The sequence below is a fragment of the Podarcis pityusensis genome (assembly GCF_964106645.2).
Source record: "Podarcis pityusensis genome assembly, chromosome: 11".
NCBI lineage: Eukaryota > Metazoa > Chordata > Lepidosauria > Squamata > Lacertidae > Podarcis > Podarcis pityusensis.
The window spans coordinates 48,849,867-48,871,380 of NC_138036.1; the positions used below are offsets into that span (position 1 = coordinate 48,849,867).

General features: G+C 43.1%; 2 protein-coding genes and 1 long non-coding RNA gene across 4 annotated transcripts; 2 read left to right on the forward strand and 1 right to left on the reverse strand.

The window, feature by feature from the left end:
• The first annotated feature begins 459 nt into the window (after positions 1-459).
• On the forward strand, positions 460-12,541 carry PHAX (phosphorylated adaptor for RNA export). The gene is made up of 5 exons (XM_080973193.1): positions 460-623; positions 6,471-7,096; positions 8,881-9,001; positions 9,236-9,319; positions 10,721-12,541. Exons 1-5 carry the CDS (start codon positions 534-536, stop codon positions 10,988-10,990), a joined length of 1,191 nt encoding a protein of 396 aa, XP_080829319.1. The 5' UTR covers positions 460-533; the 3' UTR covers positions 10,991-12,541.
• Positions 11,550-16,078, reverse strand: LOC308458567. Its single transcript, XR_013977564.1, has 2 exons — positions 15,605-16,078; positions 11,550-14,713 (listed from the first exon to the last, which is right to left on the reverse strand). It is a non-coding gene; the product is annotated as an uncharacterized lncRNA (long non-coding RNA).
• SPMIP10 (sperm microtubule inner protein 10) lies at positions 15,430-19,778 on the forward strand. Of its 2 annotated transcripts, XM_080973283.1 has the most exons (4): positions 15,430-15,478; positions 16,120-16,267; positions 18,403-18,511; positions 19,512-19,778. In XM_080973283.1, the coding sequence occupies exons 1-4, from the start codon at positions 15,445-15,447 to the stop codon at positions 19,716-19,718; spliced, it is 498 nt and encodes a 165-aa protein (XP_080829409.1). In that variant the 5' UTR covers positions 15,430-15,444; the 3' UTR covers positions 19,719-19,778. The 2 variants fall into 2 exon arrangements, with proteins under 2 accessions (XP_080829409.1, XP_080829410.1); XM_080973284.1 differs by lacking the exon at positions 15,430-15,478 and having other exon boundaries at positions 16,083-16,267.
• Positions 19,779-21,514: the final 1,736 nt, after the last annotated feature.

Below are 21,514 nucleotides of genomic sequence, written 5' to 3' on the forward strand. Positions count from 1 at the left end.
GACGTCCCTATTTTCATCGGAGAAATGTTGGAGGGTATGCTGTATAGTTAAATCCAACTGGGCACATTCTTTTTTTAACATCTCTCTCTCGAGGCATTTCTCTTGTTCCAGTGTCTTTGTTCCTAGATGGATGCATAGAGCTACATTTAGCCCTTACATCTTTGTGAAGGAAATATGGAGCGGGTCACGCTGTGTCCGTTACACTTCGGTATCTGTCGTTCGCGTGTGCCTGGTTTTTGTTTTTAATTATATAATTTTTATTAAACATTTCCTTGCTTTACGAAAGTACGCGCGTAGTCTCTATTGCTTTCCCCCCTGCCACTCCCCCTCTCAGGTCAGGTGGCGTAGTCTTTCCCACAGCGACGAAAGCGGCAAGGCTCGGACTACAAGTTCCGGCATGCCTCTCGGCAGGCTGATCCCGCCGTTCGCCGCCCCTCCCGGCGCAAAGCATTGTGGGCGCCGTAGTCCTGGCTCGGCTGAGGCCGGGCCTTTTCCCGCGCGCTCCTCCCGCGCTGGCTGAGGAGCCGGGAAAGATGGCGCTGGAGGCTCGCGGGATGGAGGAGGACGGGGAGATCTCGGACTCCGACTGCGAAATGCCCACCTCCGCCAGGAGCCCCTCGCAGGTGAGGCCGCTGCCCGGCGGCGACCGCTTCTTTCCCCGTAGGCTCGGGTCCGCCTGGGCGGCGGAGGCCCAGAGCAGCTTCGCGCTCTCTTTCCTGAGGAAAAAGCCGCGGCGAAGCGAGCGAGGGGACGGCCCCGGCTTGCGGCCTTCCCCGCTGCGTTTCGCTTTTGCCTCCGCGGCGGCCAAGGGCAAGAGATGCTGCTCCTCGCAAGCGTTCGCCGGAGCCCGTCAGCGGCGTTCGAAATTCGCCGGGCGCATTTTGCCCCGGGCCGCTGGCAGGATGGCGCCTGACGTCACGGCCGTCTGGAGGTGCCCGCCGGGGAGATCCTGGGGTCCGGCCCGTTTTCCCATGCGCAAGTGACGCCTAGAAACAGGAGATGGGGAAGCTGGAGGGGGGGGGCAAAGAGCACCTTAAACGGCACCCATGATCCCAACTAATAGGACCAGTGGTCAGGGATGATGGGAATTGTAGTCTAATACATCTGGAGGGCTGAAGGTTGGGGGTGCCTGCCTTAAACTGGGGGTGAAATTTTCCATGGAGGAGCAGTTGCGGGCCAGAGGTGCCAGGTTGCGAGGTGGGTGGGGCAACATCATGCGTGTGATATCCTGATGTTGTGTGTGTGAGCCTCTCGCCTCCCTCCCTAAGCTGGTCAGGAGTTTCCTGGGCTTTGGGAAGGAGGTGCCAGGGCTCGGATGGGATGCCGGAGCCCTCCTGGCTCCTTCCGAAAGCTGGATGGGCATTGGGAAGGTGGCAGGACGGATCTTGGATTCATCTGAGCCTCACGCCTCCCTCGCCAAGCCGGACAGAACCACCTTGGGCTCATTTCTCCTTGATCCAGATCTAGTTGTCTCTACTAGACCAGGAGTCTCCAAACTTTGGGGGCCTGCGTGAACATTTGTAAATCAGGGGAACTGCCATGGGCTGCCGCCACACAAATCTCCTGCAACCAAGCACACTCTGCATCCTATTCTGTTGGCAACAATATAATGTTTCTTTCAGGCTTCAGCAGAAGCAGGGGAACCTGTGGTTGCCAGACTATGCCTCTGTGGACACATGTATGGACGTCTGTTTTGGGGACACTTGGCACTAGACAGTGATGGCTCTCTAACGATATATGGAAGCAGACATGGTCTTAATTCCCCCCCCCAGACCAAGCCTTCTTGATTTGCTTACGGCAGTTTGTACTTGAAAGGAACAACTCTGTGTGTGGCTGTTTCGAGGGCCACATTGACCTGGCTTTCTAACGTAAAACAATGTTTGGTTTTCTAACTTAAAACAATGTTTGGCTTTCTAACTTAAAACAAACTATTATAATTAGTGTTTGTCTGCATTAACTGTTCTTAACAAGATTGCCACCAAATTCTCCTTGTGCTAATAGAGATGTCCTAAAAGAGATTTCAAACAGTGCGTTCAAACTACCTCTGTATCAAAGTTTGGCTTGTATGTTTAGGGCTGTGCTGCTTTTGTCTATCATTAGATAGGAAAGAGAATAATGGTGTAATGAAGTAGAGGAGACTCACTTTCCTGAAAGGTATTCAACCAAAGCTTTCAGCATACGCCAAATTGGTCAGCTGATGTGTGTTTGGAACTAAAATAAATAGAAATCTGCATCATTCATTTTCCAAGCTTCTGGACTTGTCAGCTAGTTTCTGTAGAGCAAATGATACTCATCATTATATTACCATCACCTCTGGTATGGCTAAGTAAAAAATGTGGTAGAACTCTTACATAGTTTACATAAAATTATCAAAACTAACAAGATAATGCTATTTTTTGTCAAGATCCACACTGTTTCAAAGCTCAGCATAGAAATATTATACATCCAGTAGAAATCAGTGAGATACATTTGATATTCTGTAGGCATGTACTCAGTTTTTACATGCTTTCAGCCTCAGAAAGGGGTGGAAGGATTATAGAAATAGGCGTGTTTACTTATGGATGTATACTTTATGCCACATGTGGGAGATGGTGCTTATAAATCTGAGCATAGTATTTCTACATTTCTGGCTATGGGAAGTGGTCCTAGTACCTGGGGATGGGCAGAGGCTGGAGGAGGACTGATAACATCTATGCACTCAAATTCAGACAGTGTATTGCTGTGAAATTTTTGGACCCATGGCCATTTCTTCCCACACCCATTTGTGGAAACCAGCTGCTGCTGGGCTTTGTTGAATTGAACCTCTACACACAAGCTGGGGTGTCAGGGTATGGGTGTTTTCAGATTGCACCACAAAGGCCATACATTCCTGCGCCAGATGATGTAGCTGACTACTGCCTGCACCTAGAGGGCTGTGCCCAAGCCCAACAAAGCTCAATTGGCTGCACTTGAAAGACCTATTACTTGAACCTTTTGTGAATGTTAGCAATTTTCCTTTCTCCCGTCAAAATTTTGACCCAGTTCTGCTGTAAGCAGAGCTAGCCCAGTGGAAATGTGGTGCCAGACTTGCTGAAGACTGTTAATACAAAGCAGACCTTGACTACAGTAGCTAAACTGAAAATTCTTCCACTTAGAAAGTCAGGTCAGTGTGGGCCTTTCAAATAGCCACATGCATGTTTACACTTTGCAAGGGCAACTTGCTGTAAGCTGATCATAACACTGATAGTTTTTGGGCTGGTGGCTAAAGTGGAGTCAGTAGTGTATTATTCTACCTCTCCTAGTCTTTCATTCTGCCCTCCTCGTTAGAAAGCTAGCATGTTTACACGCAGGAATATTGTTGGACTGCAACTCCCATCAGCCACCGTTATTACTGTGAATGATCAGGTTGATGGGAGTTGTAGTCTAACAACATCTGGAGGGCCACAGGTTTCCCCCCCCTAATCATTTAAAACTGCAATGTGCTCACTTTGCTTGCTTTTTATATTTGTCTTTTTAGTCTCTCTGCATGTATCTATGCTAGGTTTTTGTAAAACAACACTGGGTAATGCTCTGTGATAACAAAAATGGGGTGCTTCTCTTGTTTGAGCTTTCAACATTTCCCCTAAAATCTGACTGTGACACTGAGGCCTTGAGTAGCAGTAGAACTCAAGAATTTAGGCTCTGCTGAAATGTGCTGGTCACACTATCAGATATCCTTCAAACACAAGACAGTTAAATATTTCATTATGTGACCAAGATAGTCTGAAAGCAGCCTTCTGTTGCTGAAGTGAACCAAATAAACAGCAAATGTGCAATATATGTATAAATCTCATAGTATATCTAATAGGTGAAATATTTATATGCTGTGTTTATATGTAAACCTTCCAGATGATACATGGCAATAGCTAAGTTTCTGAAGCTCCTCCAGGTGTCAGAAAGAGACAAGACGTACATTCTTTACTTAACACTGTATTGTCATTTAGGAATCTGGGCTGTAAATTTTCAGTAGGGTACATCAAAACAGGTGTGTGTTTTTTAGATAAAAGTGAAATTATTAAGCATTTGAAATTTGATAAAATAAAAGCAGAAGTTGAAAGCAGCATTTCACCAAGAGGAAAATAGTTGGCACCCACATATCAGCACAGGGCAGGGGCAAAGCCAGTAAGGGGGCTCAGGAGCCTCATTGACCCCGGTATTCTTCCCCCTGTGACTCTACACAAATCCTGTGCTTTTGTGTAAGCTGTCACAAAAAGAAATAAGAGTTGCCAAGAAAGCAGCTGTGCATACCCATGCTATGTTATTGGGTGACAAGTGTGCCTACAGCATAGGAATAATGGGGTAGCCAACTTCTGTTGTGGATGGAAGCAAGACTTGTTAAGTCTTACTAATTTGAACCTAGTTGCAAATAATAGTTTGTGGAATTGAAAGCTTAACATTCAAGAAAGTGATTACACTTTGTGTCCTTGCATGTGTAGTCAGAGAGCTAAACAGAAATTTGTTTCTTGTTAAGCAGATAAGATTCTGCAATGCATGCAGAGGGTAAGGTTCGCATTACTGTATGCTTCTGGATTTTGTAAGACTCTAAATAGTTTCCAGCCAGTTTGTTCTAATCATTGCAGCAATCACTTGATATGCACACTTTCCCTGGAAATGCATTAATTTCCCATTTTAAATCAGTTTTTTCAATTGGCCCATTTCCCCTCTGATGATTTAAACCAATCCACTGCGGTTTTCAGCCTCCTTAGGTACTTGGAAGCTCGGTGGTGGGTGAATTTATTTGAGCTTCGAAGAGAAGGCCACAAATCAGTGTGGTATTTTAACCTTAAAGCTATGTCATGAAAAAAGTTAGATTAAGGCCTAACTTGCCAAAGCCAATTACAGGGCAGTCAATGAACATATTTCTTTGAATGAAAGTTCCAATGATTCAAAGGAGGATTCCTTCCAAATAAAAGTGCCTAGAAGTGTGCAAGAGCAGCAAAAATGTTCTAACCCAGTGTGCGTGAGCCTTGGGTCCTCAGATGTTGCTAGATTGAGACAGTGGATAGAGAAACATTTCTCTCTTTCATAGTACAGTGGTACCTCGGGATGCGAACGGGATCTGTTCTGGAGCCCCGTTCGCATCCTGAATGGAATGTAAGATGCGACGGCGCGTGCGCGGGTCGCGTTTTGCCACTTCCGCGCTTGTGCGTGACATCATTTTGAGCGTCTGTGCATGTGCGAGCGGTGAAACCTGGAAGTAATGCGCTCTGTTATTTCAGGGTTGCCACGGAGCGCAACCCGAAAGCGCTCAACCCAAGGTATGACTGTACTAGAACTCATGGTCATCCAATGTAGCTGAATGCAAGAAGAATCAGGTGAAATAAAGTAATTCTTCAGGGCATATTTGAGCTATGGAAATCGCTCCCACAGGGTTCCAGTGCTATCAGCTTAGATAGTTTTAAAAAGAAGCTGAGACAAAATTCATGGAGGAGAAGACTAGCAATGGCCATTAAACAGGATGGCTGCGTTCTCTCTCTACTGTTGGAGGTAGTATTGCGCCTGAACACCAGTAAACTGCAGTCCGGTAGAGTGCTCTTGTGCTCAGGTCCCAATTGCCAGTTTCTGAAGAGCATCCATCTATGAGAACAGGAGGCTGGATTAGATGGGCCACTGGCCTGATCTAGCAGGGCTGTTCTCGTGCACTTGGAATGGTACTCAGAAGTTTATAACGTTTTAACTGACCAGTTGGATAGGAGGGGGTGAAAGCTGATTCTCTATTCAATACTGTAAGTCACTTTGAAATTCAATACCTGTTCTGTTCAAATTGGAGTACCGTCGCTTAAAGGTTAAAGAGGTTGTGTGTGAGAGAGAGAACGGGAACTGAGCTTTGCCTTGAGTCTTGATCACAATTTTCTAGCGATTCATTCTTATTTGGCATGCTGATACACATGAGGAGCTTGGAGAAAATGAGCAAGAACCTGAGTGCCAGAGGCTCTAAATTGGATCTTGGCACCTCCCTGCTTCCGATTTGCCTATGGTCAGACTGAGAGGAGAGAGATGGGCTCAGATCCTATGTCAGTGGGGACCTGGACAGATGGGTGTTCTCCCCCCTTTTTTTACTCTCCTGAAAGACTGTGTATCCTGTTTGAGGACCTCAAGCCTTTCCTGCTCTAGTTCCTGTCTTCTTTTTGTGGATAATACAATTTTAAATCTTTGTTTTGATTTTCGGGGTGCAATGAGTTTTGTGTTTGCATTTATGTAGCTTTTGGTTTTTTGTTTTGTTTTGAACTTATTTTAATTTATTGTAAGCTTCCAAGAGAAACATGCTCTTGAGCAGCATGCAAGTGTCAAAAGTAAAATGATGAGAGAGGCGGCTTAGTACACTCTAGTTTGCCTTGGGAAGTTTTGCACCCAAAAAAATGCCCTATAAGGTGGCAAATTAGTGCACAATAAAATGTTTCTTTTTTAACAACGGCAGCAAACATCCGTCTTTCTTTCTCTTTACATTTCAGAAACAGCACGATATCAACTCAGCCAGATCTTTTCCAACTGGCATTCCCCCCTGTGCACCAAGTGTCCCTTACCGCACAACCAAAAGTTTGGACTCCAGTGATGAGAGCTTCTCGGATTCAGATGAAGACAGCTGTCTGTGGAAGCGGAAGCGACAGAAATGTTCTAATCTTCCTCCTGCTAAACCAGAGCCTTTCAATTTTGGCCCGATCCCTCAGAAACAGATTACTGTAGGGGGTAAAAAGATCAACAACATCTGGGGTGCAGTGCTTCAGGAGCAGAACCAAGATGCAGTGGCCTCAGAACTTGGGATTCTAGGGATGGAGGGAAGCATTGATAGGAGCCGGGCATCAGAGACTTACAATTACTTGTTGGCGAAAAAGCTGATGAAAGAATCTGAGCCAGAAGTGGCTGAATCTTTAGACAAAGAGTTAGATGAATATATGCAGGATGACAAAAAGACATTGCCAAAGGAGGAAGAGGAGGAGGAAACTGGACAAGGCCTCTTGAAACGGAAACGGCCTGTTAAGGACAGATTGGGTGAAAGACAAGAAATGAATTACAAAGGGAGGTATGAAATTACTGAGGATGATCCTGAGGAAAAAGTGGCAGATGAAATTGCCTACCGGTAAGATTTTGATCTTTTAATACACCCTCATCAGAATTTCAATAAATGTCACCTTACACAATAACAAAACTTGAGGGACATTGGGTGTTTATTTTATTTTTTTAAAAATAACGGTACTAAAGAAAAGCTATTACCGGGTGACCAACCCGCCAGTGCCATGCTTTCATTGGCTCAGGGATACCAGATCCTTGAGATTCCGTTTAAAAAGAAACCAAGTCTTTAGCAAAATATGCAGGTACCCTTGTAAGCAGTTTCTGTGACTGAGCCAGTCTGGCTGCTCCCACCTGGCAACGTTTTTAGTCATTGTGTGAAATCAGAGTTCTGAGGTTTCTGTTTCAATTCATGGTGACTGGACGGACAAATGCTTTGGCTTCTACCTAAAACTGACTGAATAATTTGATCTTGTGAGTAAAGTTGAACCTGGGAGCCTCTGCATACTAAGCATATTCTACAGCCCTTCCCCAAAGCAGAACCCCAGTTCATAATTTTTATTTGCATGAAGTCTCCTAGTCGCCCAGATATTCAGTCAAAATATTACAGGTTTATATAGCCGTCCAAGAATTACCTGGTACAACCCCACTGCAGTATACAGAAACCTCAGGACTGATAAAATCCAGCTGTTTAGACTCACCCTGAGAATGCGTGCTATTCACATGAATTGTGTGGCACCTCCGCTGCACAGCCATAGAATATGCTTGAAATATATCTTGATTTACTTAGACACAACTAAAAAACCACTGTGAGAAGTTAGGAATGCACGTTGGACCCATTTTGGTACTATCTCGTTTTCTCCTCTTTAGACCAAATCTGTGTCCTAGACAATTGCATGGGGTTTGTGAAATTACCAGGGCGGTGGTTAACTGGAGAAAAGCATGAATTTATATCAAAAGGAACCAAAAGTAATGTGAACAAACAGAATTACAGTTTGTCTGTCATGATTATTGGGTCTGTGCATGTGTAAACGTTTTAATGGCATTATCTTTTTAATTCTGGTTTATCGGCTGTGTGCTTCTGGTTTCCCACAGTGGCCTTGGACTGATACAGTTGTAAAATTTTGCGGTTTTGTACTTTGTCAGGAAGAGAACATGATGGTTCCCTGCCCCCCCCCTTTTTAGAAGATACTTATGAGGCCAACGGGTGCTGTGGACGATGCAGTCTTTCTGTTTGCTTGGTTTGCAGTTGTTGCAGAGGGCACAGCTGTCCCATGTGGAATTTGGAGCAAATTAGCCATTGTGCATCCTATGCTTTTAGGCTCCAGAGAATGAGACTTTATAAAATTAAAGTTTCAAGGTAAAAAGTTCCACTAGACCATATAATTATCATTGGACCATTCTTTACCCTCATAATTTGATAGCTGGTAATACTCAGTTAAAATAGGTGTCTGTCTGTAATTCCCAATAACTGAAAACATTCTTAAACCATATTCAAAGGACTAAAGATAATTTTGGGTTGCACTCCCACCTGCTTGGAAGGTTATCCTTAGCGGGGAGTGTGTGTAAAATTGGGGGAGTAAGTGATGGTAAGCAGTAAGGTCAAGGGAAATTAAAAGTAGACAGTACAGGCTGACAATTCAGTTTTTAAAAATATTACCAATTCAGATATATTCCACCCTTCCTCCCAAAACTCAACACAGCGAGCCTTCACTACAGCAATGCTAGGCGAGTGTCAGATAGTGCTAAGCTTGTAACAGTGGGTACATTTGTTCATAATTATGTTTTGCCATTCAAGCAGGTTACAGAATGCAAGGGTTTCCAGTTTTCATAGAATTTCCCTTCTCCTTTTAGGCTTTGTGAGCCAAAGAAGGATCTGATCGTACGGGTTGTGAAAATCATTGGGAAGAAAAAATCTATTGAACTACTGATGGAAACAGCTGAAGTGGAACAAAATGGAGGCCTTTTCATAGTGGTAGGAAATAATTGCTTTTTCAGCCTACATACATAATCTTTTAACAAATATAGAGCCCTGTTAAAAAAATTTTTTTGACATGATCTTTGCTCCAAGGGTTCTGTGCACGACTTCTTATAAATATTTTGAGTTTTTGAGGAACAGCAGCAAGTCCTATTGAGTTGAACAGCGTATAGGATTGCAGCTGTTATATCTGTAGAAAGCTTTAAAAAGTTTTCTTTTTCCGTTATGCAGAATGGTACTAGAAGAAGAACACCAGGAGGAGTTTATTTAAACTTGCTGAAAAACACACCTAGTGTAACTGGAGAACAAATCAAGGTAAATAACATAATATATGTAAACCATTTAAAAACAGCACATTTTTAGATTACTTTGAAAAGCAAATGTTAAATGAGAATGTTTAAAGTATATCTCTTCTTGCTGGCTTCTGATTTCGATTTATACATCTTCTAAAGTAGAAAATGGACAGCCCGTTAAGCCAGCTGTTCTTTAAAGATCACATTTTTAATATTCTTATTAAAATTATGCTTTCTGAGCAAAGTTCAAAGTGTTGGTGCAGACCTTTAAAGCCCTAAACAGTCTCCACCCCCATTGTTCATCACGGATACTGAGGTCCAGCTCTAAGGGTCTTCTGCTGGTTCCCTCATTGCAAGAGGTGAGGAGGTTACAGGGAACCAGGCAGAGGGCCTTCTCAGTAGTTGCGCCCGCCCTGTGGATTGCCCTCCCATCAATATGTTAAGGAAATAAACAACTATTTGACATTTAGAAGAGACCTGAAGGCAGCCCTGTATGGGGAAGTTTTTAGTGTTTGATGTTACATTATGTATGGGGAAGTTTTTAATGTTTGCTGTTATGTTTTTATATGTGTTGGAAGCCGCCCAGAGTGGTTGGGGCAACCCACTCAGATGGGCGGAATAATAATAATAATAATAATAATAATAATAATAATGTTGTTGTTATTATTATTATTATTATTATTATTATTATTATCATCATTATTATCATCATTATTTAGATACAAGAAAAGTAACAACCATTCCCTCCCATCGAACAACTCCCCCCCCCCTTAAACAACCCCCCAGCCCAAGAGTTTGTTCAGCAGCCTCAGCTTTTGTAGCTGGAGTCAGTCTGGGCCCCACTTTCCCAGGCTAGGTACAAAAAAATCTGCAGGGGTAGGGAACAGGTCTTCCAGGACTCACAGACAAGATGGCCTCAGGCCTTTTTAGCAGTCTCAGCATTTGTAGCTTACAACTGTATCTCTGATGGTTTGCTCTTCAAACATTACAGTAAAAAAATACCCCCTAACATTTTTCATAATCCAAAAAATCATCATATTTCCCTGTTTCTTTCCTAGTCTATTAGTAAATCAGTGAAATCATAAAATTGAAATCTTCCTTCTAACTGCAAAATATGTAACAAATGACTGTAGCGGTGATGGGCTTCAGAAACAGCCCTTTCTGTATTCTGGACAGGCAGACTTGCAGCTGTTTAAAATAGAGCACCTCTCTCACTTTAGGGAGCTGAAGTCTTAATTTTCAAATATTCTGTAGCAGCATTTGAAAGGATATGGCATTCTTCAAAAGAGATTTTTGTTCTTTTGTCATACAGTTAGCTTTCATCTCTAGTTTAAAGGTTAGCGAAGGAAAGTGGTGGTTTCTGAAAGGTGACATTGCCTATTATTCCTCAGCACTTCATGGAGTGTTAACATTCTCTTTGAAGGAAATCTTCTATATTGAAAACCAGAAGGAGTATGAGAACAAGAAAGCAGCAAAGAAGAGGAGAATTCAAGTCCTGGGGAAAAAGATGAAGAAAGCTATTAAAGGGCTCAACCTTCAAGAATATGATGATGCCTCGAGAGAGACTTTTGCTAGTGATACAAATGAGGCATTGGCTTCACTGGATGATTTGCAGGAAGGACATGGAGAAATGAAACTGGATCCTGAAGATGCTATTGAAATTGATCACACTCACGACGTGGATCTCTTTTAATGCATCGGGTACTTGAGAGACCATGCTTTTTGTGAGATATATTAAATTGCAGTTTTTATATTAAGACTACGTCTTGTTTTCATTAGTGGCGATGGTTGTATACTGAAGAGGGCCTTTGTTTTCTAACTTAGTGTCCATACTTGAGTTTTCAGTTTGATTTAGATCATGAAAATACTTTGATCCGCTATCTCCTTTGTTATATAACTCAGCACCTAGTTAGGCTTTGTTCCCTCACCTGTGGGATAGTTTCTAGGTAAGAGCAAAACTGAATATTCTCATTCCAGAGTAAGGCTCATGTCTGGCGCCTGCTAACTGCATAGAAATGTTTTCTGTATTATTTAACTAAAGGTAATATGCAACAAAGTGACATACCACACTTGGACATTTAATCTGCCATGGAAGCATTTATAATAAGCATGGTGTTCATGGTTGCAGAGTTTGGGAACATTTTTCTAATACGGTATTCCAAATGCTTGCAAATTACTGAAAATGTCTCTTTAGGTGCAGCATTAATAATAGGAAGGAATGCAGTGCAGAGGTATTGGGTGTCCTTTGTCTGAATGTACATTACTATCCACGAGACTGTTTTCTCTAGAAGATTGTAAGGAATCTTCAGATTTATGTTTTGTTTTAATGACAAAGTATCTGGGATTTTTTTTTTCCTATCTGAAGCGGTAGATGCAAAAATTTGCAGAACTCTCATCCCATTTTTGAATATTGTGCAGTAAGACAAATGGACTTACTGCACCACACTTTTAGTTATGCTGATGAGTTTTGTGCTAATGGTGTGATATTGTGTCAAATTACATGTACTTAAGTACCACTGAAATCTGTTGTGCGTTGAACACAATGTAACTGGGTACAGAATTGCAGCCCCCAGTAGGCCAGACTCAAGATTCTTGGTTACCATTTAGGACTACAGTTCTCTTTCTAAATGCATATTTTTGTTTGCTTCATTATCTCGGGGGGGGGGGGGTCCTGAGTTGCATAGTTTAGCTACATGCAAGTGTTGTGTTGTACACGGCAGTTGTGCACAGTACAATTTGTCGGGTGGAAAAAAGCCCTTCTGAACTTTTCCAGGCTGACTTTTTGGCACATTCTCCTCTGTATTTTTGTGTTAATACCCAACAATTTCACGAAAGGGTTGTTGAGGCTTAGGCCGTGGTCTGCTGATAGCCTTCAGAGGGTCTAACAGTCTGCTGCATATCACCTACGCTGAAAATTCATGGCACTAAATTGCCTTAAATCTTGACTACACTGACTTAATTGTTTTGTGAGTTGCTGCTCAAATAACAAGTATACCAATTATCAATAGATCATTAAAGATCAACAAGGCTAAAGATATCCACAGTAACTAAATTTCTTGGGATAGAAATGTTCTTTTCTTAGTATCTGGTATCCGAGATGACCTCACACGCGTATGGGGTATTATGTGAAAGAACCCCAATTTATTTTTGTGTTTTCATTCCAAAATGTTAAGTTAAAACTGCTGTTCCGGATGTGGAAACAATGACATGTTATTGCCAGCTAATAAAGGATTGCTCTCTCAAACCGTATTGTAGAGAATTCAAACTTCACCTATAAGATGGTTGTACTGTGCTTAAAAGATAACTATTGCATATACTTCAAGTTGGACATCCTTTTGCAGTGGTCTTGGTAATTTTCCATTTATTTATTAATCGGTATTTTGCAACTCTAGTCCTTAACATCCTAGGGACTACAATCCTCTGTTGTTCTGGGAATATGCACATGAAAGCAGGCTGTTAGCTAGAAAACTATCTGAAATGCTGTGCTAAACACCATTACAGTGTTGGTAAAGTAGGGTTCTTTGCCAAGGCTGTTAATAGTCTGCATCCTTAGCAACCTTATGCTGGGTGTAGGAAGTCTAAAAGAATCACCCCCACAGCCTGTTTCTTAATTAAGACTACTTAATTGGAGTAAAACTATTTTGCCATCTGCAGTTGCCAAGAGCACTTTATTTTTGCTTTATTTAATATTTTAACATTTAACTGAGGCCGAACATATAAATCCCCAATTTTTCCATCACAGTTTAAGATAATTTCCTTTCAAGGTCATGGGATTTAACAGTTAAAATCTAGCAACACATTTGCCTGAACCATAATGATAGGCATGCAAATATCCCATTTTTAAAGACTCTGAGAGGACAAAAGCAGAGTTTCTCATGTATGGTTTAATGTTCAGTTGTAGGAATTAAAAGATGGTTTGATTTTTTAATAAAACTTGGTGTGTACCGAATGTTTAATTTCTAAACCCCCCACCCCACCCCACCTCTGAGCTTGAAAGAGGCTTAAAAAACAATATAGGAAGTGAAACAGCACAGCGTTGGGGTTATGGAGTCAAGAATAATCAGCATTGTATGCTTATTCTCAATGTATGGATTCTTCACTTCCAATGCTGTTTCTATGAGTACCTGACTACTCAGCTCAGACCTGCACAATGAATCACTGTAAGAAATGTTATTGCAGGAGAAGATGGCACTGAGCACACATGTTTCAATCCCCCGTTGTGTCAAAAAGTATTTGATCACTTAACTGCCTTTGGCAAAATTTTATTTTCCCATACTCCTGTAGTCTCCCTTTATTGCCTTGCAGTCCTTTTGACATGACAGGTGTACTCAGGGAAACTAACAATACAAACTCCCATTGCACTTAAAAGGGAACCATATTGCCCTGGAATTCTTTTAATCCTTCTTTAAGCTATTGCTGCGGGGATCAAAAGGGGGAAGAAAAGTTGATAAAATAGGTGATGGCCAGAGGCCTCTGTCTGTGGAACGGATCAATATTGTCTTGTCGTTTGCTCGAGTTTAGCACACCCATTTTATCTACTTAGTTTCTGGAGCGTGAGCCCTTCAGGCGTGAATGTCTCTTATGGCATTTTATACAGTGAGCAGGATAAAAATAACAGATTTTTAGCCGCTACTATAGAAGATACAATTGATTAAGGCTATGGATATAAACATACTTAAGGAGCCTGTACTGTCAGCTTTGCCAGACTTCTAAGGGCAAGCTAGATGTGACTTGAATCACATGGTTGGCCGTTGTGTGTTTTTTCCTTAAGCAAAGAGCAGCTCTTGGCCATGGTCTGATAGGGAGTAGGGAGCACGATGGGGACAATTCCTCATGCATATTTAGTAAAGAAAAAGCAAGTGTACTTGGGTCACTCATACAATCACCATTGCATCCAGTCCATGCAGGAAATGTTATAGGGACCAGGAGGGGAACAAGCTGATATCACCCGGGTTTTTCTCTTCATAACTCAGCTACCCAGATTCCTTCACCAGACCATACATTTGAATGGGTTTGCATCCAATGATTTAAATGCATTGTAGAAAAGGAGCATGTGGGTACCCACAACGAGCACTGCTGGATCAGACCAAAGGTCCGTCTAGTCCAGTGTCACAGACTGGATGCAGAGAAGGCACCAGCTGGGGAACCCCCTAGGGAAGAAGAGGGTCAGAGCCAGGGAATTGGTGGTGGGATGACGGTGAGCTGTTCAGAGGGAGAAGAGGGAGCAGACTGAGAAGAGGTGTCAGCAGCAGAAGAGGCAATGGGGTTTAGTGAGCAGGAAGAGGCTGTGCAGAGAGCAGTTCAGACTCTGAGGCTGGAGCAGAGGGAGACCAAGAGGCAGAGTGGAGGCAGGCTGCTGAAGAATCCAGGGAGTCTCCCCCTTCTGCTGTGACCAGCTCCCCTCTCCACTGGTCTCCTGGAACACACAGATAAAAGAAACAGGCTGAGCAGAGGGTGGCTGTGCGAAGACACTCCTTGAAAGAGTTGCTGAGGGCGCTAGGCCTGAGCTGTGATTTGCTTGAAGGAAGAGTTAACTTTGTGGGAATGTACAGGGTGGCAGGAGAGGATATGTTGTTTGTTAATATCCTTCCTAACTTGTGCTAGCAAGTTCCTTTACTTCGCAGAGTTTACATTCCCCTTCTCACGCACAGCAGATAACTGGTTGCAGGCTCGTGTGAGCCTCTCACTATTATACAATTCAATCTGTCTCAGATTGAATTGTGCGTTCCTGGTAAGGTCCCTTGAATCCCTCTAAAAAAAAAATAAAGACTCCACAATCTTATTCAAATATGATAAAAGAAGTTTACTCACATCAGTTCACAGCTGGATTCTTGAAAGCAGACTTAGTTACAAATATGTATATGTGGATCTACCCCATATGGGGGGATAATCCCAGTGCTCCTGCTAGCTGAGAGCTACCAGAGCAGTCCTAGCTAAAAGCTGGTCAAACGAAGGAGGTGAAAAAAAGGGTGCTGTGCGACTCATCCTTTTATTACCTGGACAGGTAAGGTCACGCCCAGCTTCTATCCCATGCATAAGGAAGGATGCTCCAGCCAGGAGGAACAGGAAGTTTAAACTGGCTGGACCAAACATTCCCCCGCATGTGTTCTCTGGCATTACAAGAAATGTTGTACTTGACTGCCTCTCATGGATCACATCCCACATACTTCACCGGCCTCTGGTGAGTAATTGCTTGGTCGAGGACCTGACTCCAGCCCCGACATCCAGCAGGGGTGGGAAACCAGCCAAACAAGCTATCGTATGATGTCGAGGGTGAGAAACATAGACGTTAAGATCATTCCTTTACCGTCATAGTTTTACCTAGGTCCCTTTCTCAGCTTATGGAAGGCACGCTTTGGAGAAGCGGGATCGCGAAACAGCAAGCAGGAATTCTTGAGTCTATCTGATCACTGCCGGGACGTGGCCAACAGCGTAAGGCGCCGAATTCAAACTGCGCCAAAGGCAGAGGAACTCCCTTTGCAGCTTCCACTTGGATTTGGTGCTGTTTAGGTGGTATCCCATGGGGTTTTTATTAACCACCAGTAGTCGGCATGGCCAAAGCTTCACACTCCCAGGAACAGTTTAATTCAAGCAGTTTTGATTAAGTATTTGCAACTCTCCAGGGAACCTAATTAATGCCTTTCCTTCTAACTTCGTCCACTTTCATGAAGTTGTATCATGATGTTCTTCTACATCTATCTAATCACACCGTTTTCAGGTGGACCTGATCCCTTCCCGATATTTCTTAAATTACATTTTTCCTTGTTGTTGCTCTAGTGTCATCAGCCTGACAATGGCTGATGCATCATAATCTCCACCTAGGCACACACAGGGACCGGCTGTTTGCACAGATCTCAGCCCAGAGAAGCAGCAGTGACAACGGTGGCAGCATGAGTAACCCAAATGCTGTGCCCGGACAGGGCTCTAATCCCAATTTGGTTTCAAAGGCAATCAATACTGACTTGAAAGGGTAAGAGAGAGACTTCATCTCCAGCAGGAGCATTCATGATCACCTCCCCCCCACCCCCCCATGGGCTAGCAAGCACAGTAAACCATTTTGGAAAGGAAAGTTGTGATGTTAAAGATTAACAATCTTCTTTGGCAATCACTTGTAGCCGAGTAAGATTGTCTTCCATGAACACGGTCTTAACAGTGAGTCCGTAAGTGACTGTGGAGGCCAATTCTGGATCCACCCATCCTTCCACAGTGGGGACATAGGTTTCCAAGTGGGAGTTGATCGTGGTGAGGGTTTGCCAAGCGTGCCTTCCTCTTAGCATGTTTCTTGTCCTGAGTTTGTGTGTCTTCAAAGCCCATGACACCTTTGGTAAAGGCTGTTCTCCAACTGGAGCACTCGCAGGCCAGTGTTTCCCAATTGTCTGTGTTTATACTATATATTTTTCTGATTTGCCTTGTCTTAAAACCTCTTTTGTTGACCACCGGCATTACGCTTTCCATTTTTAAGTTCAGAATAGAGTACAGTGGTACCTCTGGTTGCGAACAGGATCTGCTCCAGAGTCCCATTCGCAATATGAAAAGAACGCAACCCGCAGTGGCGCATCTGCGCATGCGCGGGTTGCTTTTGTGCATGCGTGTGACGTCATTTTGCGCGTCTGTGCATGCCCGAGTGGTGAAACCCGGAAGTAACCCTTTCCAGTACTTCTGGGTCGCCACGGGACATAACCTGAAAGAACGTAACATGAAGCGGACATAACATGAGGTATGACTGTACGGTCATACCTTGGGTTAAACACGCTTCAGGTTAAATCTTTTCAAATGGGTTACTTCCAGGTTTCGCCGCTCACGCATGCGCAGACACTCAGAATGATGTCACATGCATGCACAGATGAGGCAAATCGCGACCCACGCATGCACAGACTCAGGTTGCGTTCTGCTCATGATGCGAACGGGGCTCCGGAACAGATCCCATTCCCATCCAGAGGTACCACTGTAGTTGCTTTGGAAGACGGTAATCGGGCATCCAAACAACAGGACCAGTCCAACGAAGTTGATGTTGAAGAATCATTGCTTCGACACTGGCCATCTTTGCTTCTCCCAGTACACTAACAATAAAGCAGGCCTGCCAAACCGGGCTGATTGTGCAATCCTTTTCATGTCTACTCATCATTCAAAGCTTTATGGTGCAGCTTTAAACATCCATGCCTTCCCCCCAAGAATCCTAGAAGCTGTAGTTTGTTAAGGGTGCCGACAGTTTTTAGACGACTGCCTATTCCTCACACAGAACTATAGTTCCTTTGGAAGAGGGCTTGATTGCTCAACCACTCTTGAGAATTGAAGCTCCGTGAGGGGAAATGGGGTGTCTCTTAACACCCGCCAGCACCCTTCACAAGCCACAACTCCCAGAATTCTTTGGGGGAAGCCATGACAGTTTGAAACAGTATCACAGTGCTTTTAACATATGGGGCAGATATTCCTTTAGTTCCAGGTTGGTGCATAACATAAAGGGGGCTAACCATCAGCTCATGGACCAAATTTGTGTTGCCAAGCTATTTGGGGCAAGCCACGCCCAGCTGTTCTACACCTGACATCATGCGAAGGGCAGACATCCATGGCTAGTAAATGGATTACGGTAATTCCAGAAGATTCATGCAGGAACTGGCAAAACTTGACAGGGTTTCAGGCCAGGAATAATATTTTTGTTAACTTCTTTCCTAACTGTGCGATTTGATTCCGGACCATTGCCAAGGAAAGGGGTAAATATGTGACTTTATTTGTTTGTTTGTTTTCCGTTTATAGGCACCACCTTTCCTCCAAAGACCCCATAGTTTCTTCACCTCTGCTTATGCGCAAAACCACCCTGTGGTAGGGAATGTGGCAGGCCCAAGGTCATGGCCAAGTGGGGACTTGAACTTGCATCCTTTCCACTCTGGTCCAACACTCTTAACAACTGGACCTCCATGACTAAACCACGTCCTGGTTCTTTTTGTCATATAAATAGCACTTTATAGATAAGTTCAGTTAGGGGTGGGAAGGAAGGGAATTGTTCTCCTCTGTGTTGTTCGTCTCCCCCCTCTGTATTTAAATAACAACATCCACATGATGTGTGTTTGTGTGTGTGTGTGTAAAACCAACTCTGTCATGTTCCAGGCTGATTCATTGCCATTTGCCAAGCTTTTCGTACAGACATGGAATGATTCCAAAGCTCTACGTGATGCCCTGGAAACAAGATATGAAGTATCGGGATATGGCTTTAAAGGTAAGGAAAATACATTTATTCCTTGGAGACTCTCCTTTTAAGAAGGACTCAAATTTTTGAAAGATACTAAGCATCGACAAAGTACCTGTTGAAGTCACTGCAGTTTGAGAGCATTTCTCCTCATTAACATAGACATCATTCAAATGTAATAATTTTATTTTTTAATATCCTGCCCATCTGGCTGGGTTGCCCCATCCACTCTGGGCAGCTTCCAACACATATAAAAACATAATAAAATGTCAAACGTTAAAAGCGTCCCAATACAGGTAGCTGAATGATGTATATATCGTTCAATCATATCCTCCATTGTAACTTTTCTAATAATAATAATAATAATAATAATAATGTCCTGATACAGGAAGTTGAATGATGTATATATTGTTCACTCCTATCCACCATTGTAGCTTTTCTATCATCATCATCATCATCATCACTATTATTATTATTATTTCTTACCCACCCTTCGTCCTAAGGTCCCGGGGCATGTTACAATCTAAATTACAATATTAAAAACATTTCCAAGGAAATGACAATCACAGGAATAGGATGGCTGCTGAAAACATACATCTCAGATGTCAAAGACCAAAGCACAGAGGCAATGTTAAGATATAAATAAAGGTTGTTTGGAGTTGGTCTTTTGGTGACATCGCAGTTCTTTGAAGAAAGCAATTGCCCTGTGGGATCTTCTCCCCAAATTAGGCTTCTTCTGATTCTGTGTCCTGTTGACTGCACAGGATAAGGAGTTCACGCCATGCATTCTCATATACTCTAGCGCAGATAAAGCTCATTTCACACCATTTTGCAAAGCGATTTCCCTTATATGATGCATCTCTGTTGGCGATTTTCATACTGCTTTTACACACTGCAGAACCGAATGGCAAAACCAGAGAAGTACAAATCCCGAAGGACTTCCTAAGTTCATAGTTGCTTAATTCTTTGTGTTTTATTATCGGCGGTGATGTTGTTATTTATTGACAATTGCTTGAATTCTTTTCCTTAGCATGCCAAACTTGTTGAGCTTTATACTGGTCCCCTTGAAGACAGTCTGTTTCTGGAGAAGCGTGAACGGCATTGTCATGGAGAAGACCGAAAGCAGCTTCTTCAAAAAGTTCCCTGTCAACTGACCGTTGAAGACATTCCCATTTATTCCCATCTTTCTAGATACCATAAGTCCATGGTGGCTTATGGCTTCAGGATTAGACTCTGAGGTGCTTTTCTCCAGCGACAGCTGCATCGGCCAAAAATTAAACAATGCTGCATGAAAACAGCGCACGACTTGTTCAGCCTTTTTCTAATTGTGTTAACTTTTGCTCAAGTCTGTAAGATGCTCTTAAACAATCCAGTAGTAAAACCAGCAGCAACTGGGCCTTTGACAACCTTTGAAAACCTCCTCCTAACAACAAAGGGACATGGCAAGGGGATGGTATCCACAATATACAAAATACTGCTCCAAAATCCCAAAAAAACCCTTGACATAATCAAAAAACAATGAGAGGATGACATAGGCTATGAGATTAACCTCACCCAATGGACTAGAATGTGATCTAAAGGTAAAGGTAAAGGGACCCCTGACCATTAGGTCCAGTCGTGGCCGACTCTGGGGTTGCAGCACTCTTCTCGCTTTATTGGCTGAGGGAGCCGGCGTACAGCTTCCGGGTCATGTGGCCAGCATGACTAAGCCGCTTCTGGCGAACCTGAGCAGCGCACGGAAACGCCGTTTACCTTCCCGCCGGAGTGGGAAGCAACAGGAGCTCACCCCGTCGCGGGGATTCAAACCGCCGACCTTCTGATCGGCAAGCCCTAGGCTCTGTGGTTTAACCCACAGTGCCACCCGCATCCCAGAATGTGATCTAAACCTCCCTTTAAATCCATATCAGCGAAAAGACAAGAACTCACTCTTAAACAGATGGTACCTAACACCACAGAAACTAGCGCTGATACACCCAGGAACATCACCAAAATACTGGAGAGGATGCACCTCCATAGGCACATACCTCCACATGTGGTGGGAATGTCACAAAATACAACTCTGGACATCAGTAATACAAGAAATGTGCAAAATAACTAAGCAAGTATTAGAACTCAACCCAGAACTGGCCCTACTGAATACCTTCCAAGATAATAATGCCCACTCATATTATAAAGAGCTCATAACCCACATACTCTCAGCAGCTGGAAGCAGCATAGTCAGACAGTGGAGAGACCTGTCAGCAGTGAACATGGACCAATGGTATCAAATAGTATGAGAAACAGCCTTACTAGAAAAACTAACCAATAAACTGAAACTGACATGGAGACAAATAGAAGAAGACTAATCTGATCCAAAAATTCACACCCACACCCACTCAAGCACAAAAACAAATCTCACTACAGCCAACCAAAGACAACCAACCAGACCCACATATTTTTTTTTTAAAAAAAAAAGTTTGTAAGGTGTTCCGTTAAATGAATGATGTGACTTTTTCTTCCTTCTTCCTGCTTGGGTGAATTTGAAATTTGATTGGCAACCACTTCCGGAAATTTAGGCTAGGGAGCATCCAAGTCTCTGTGTCAAATCTAACATTCTTTTCTTGAGTCGGGTAGAGTTGAAAGGGAGCAGACTTTCAGAAATGGAAAAAGCTGTGAACACACTACCCCCATTTCAGACAATCCATTGTGAGCCATGCCTGCTCAATCTCCTTTAATTTTTCATTTTTAATAATTGGGCCTTGGCGGTTTTGTTTTGTTTAAAAAAGATGGCACCGGATGGTAATTGTCTGATTGCGGAAGGTATGGAAAGGAAGTTTACCTCTTTCCTTCCTCATGGCAATAATGAAGAAAATCCCTCCTCTGAAGCTGAACCTTGACGCCAATGGGGATTTTTCTCCTAATGCAAGTAGCAGCTTAAAAGGGGAGATTTTCCAAGGGGCCACAAGAGAAGAGGAAAGCGTTAAATTTTCACTGCAGTCCCAATGATTCCTGGCACACACACACACAGGCTGATGCTATTTGCATTTTTTAAAA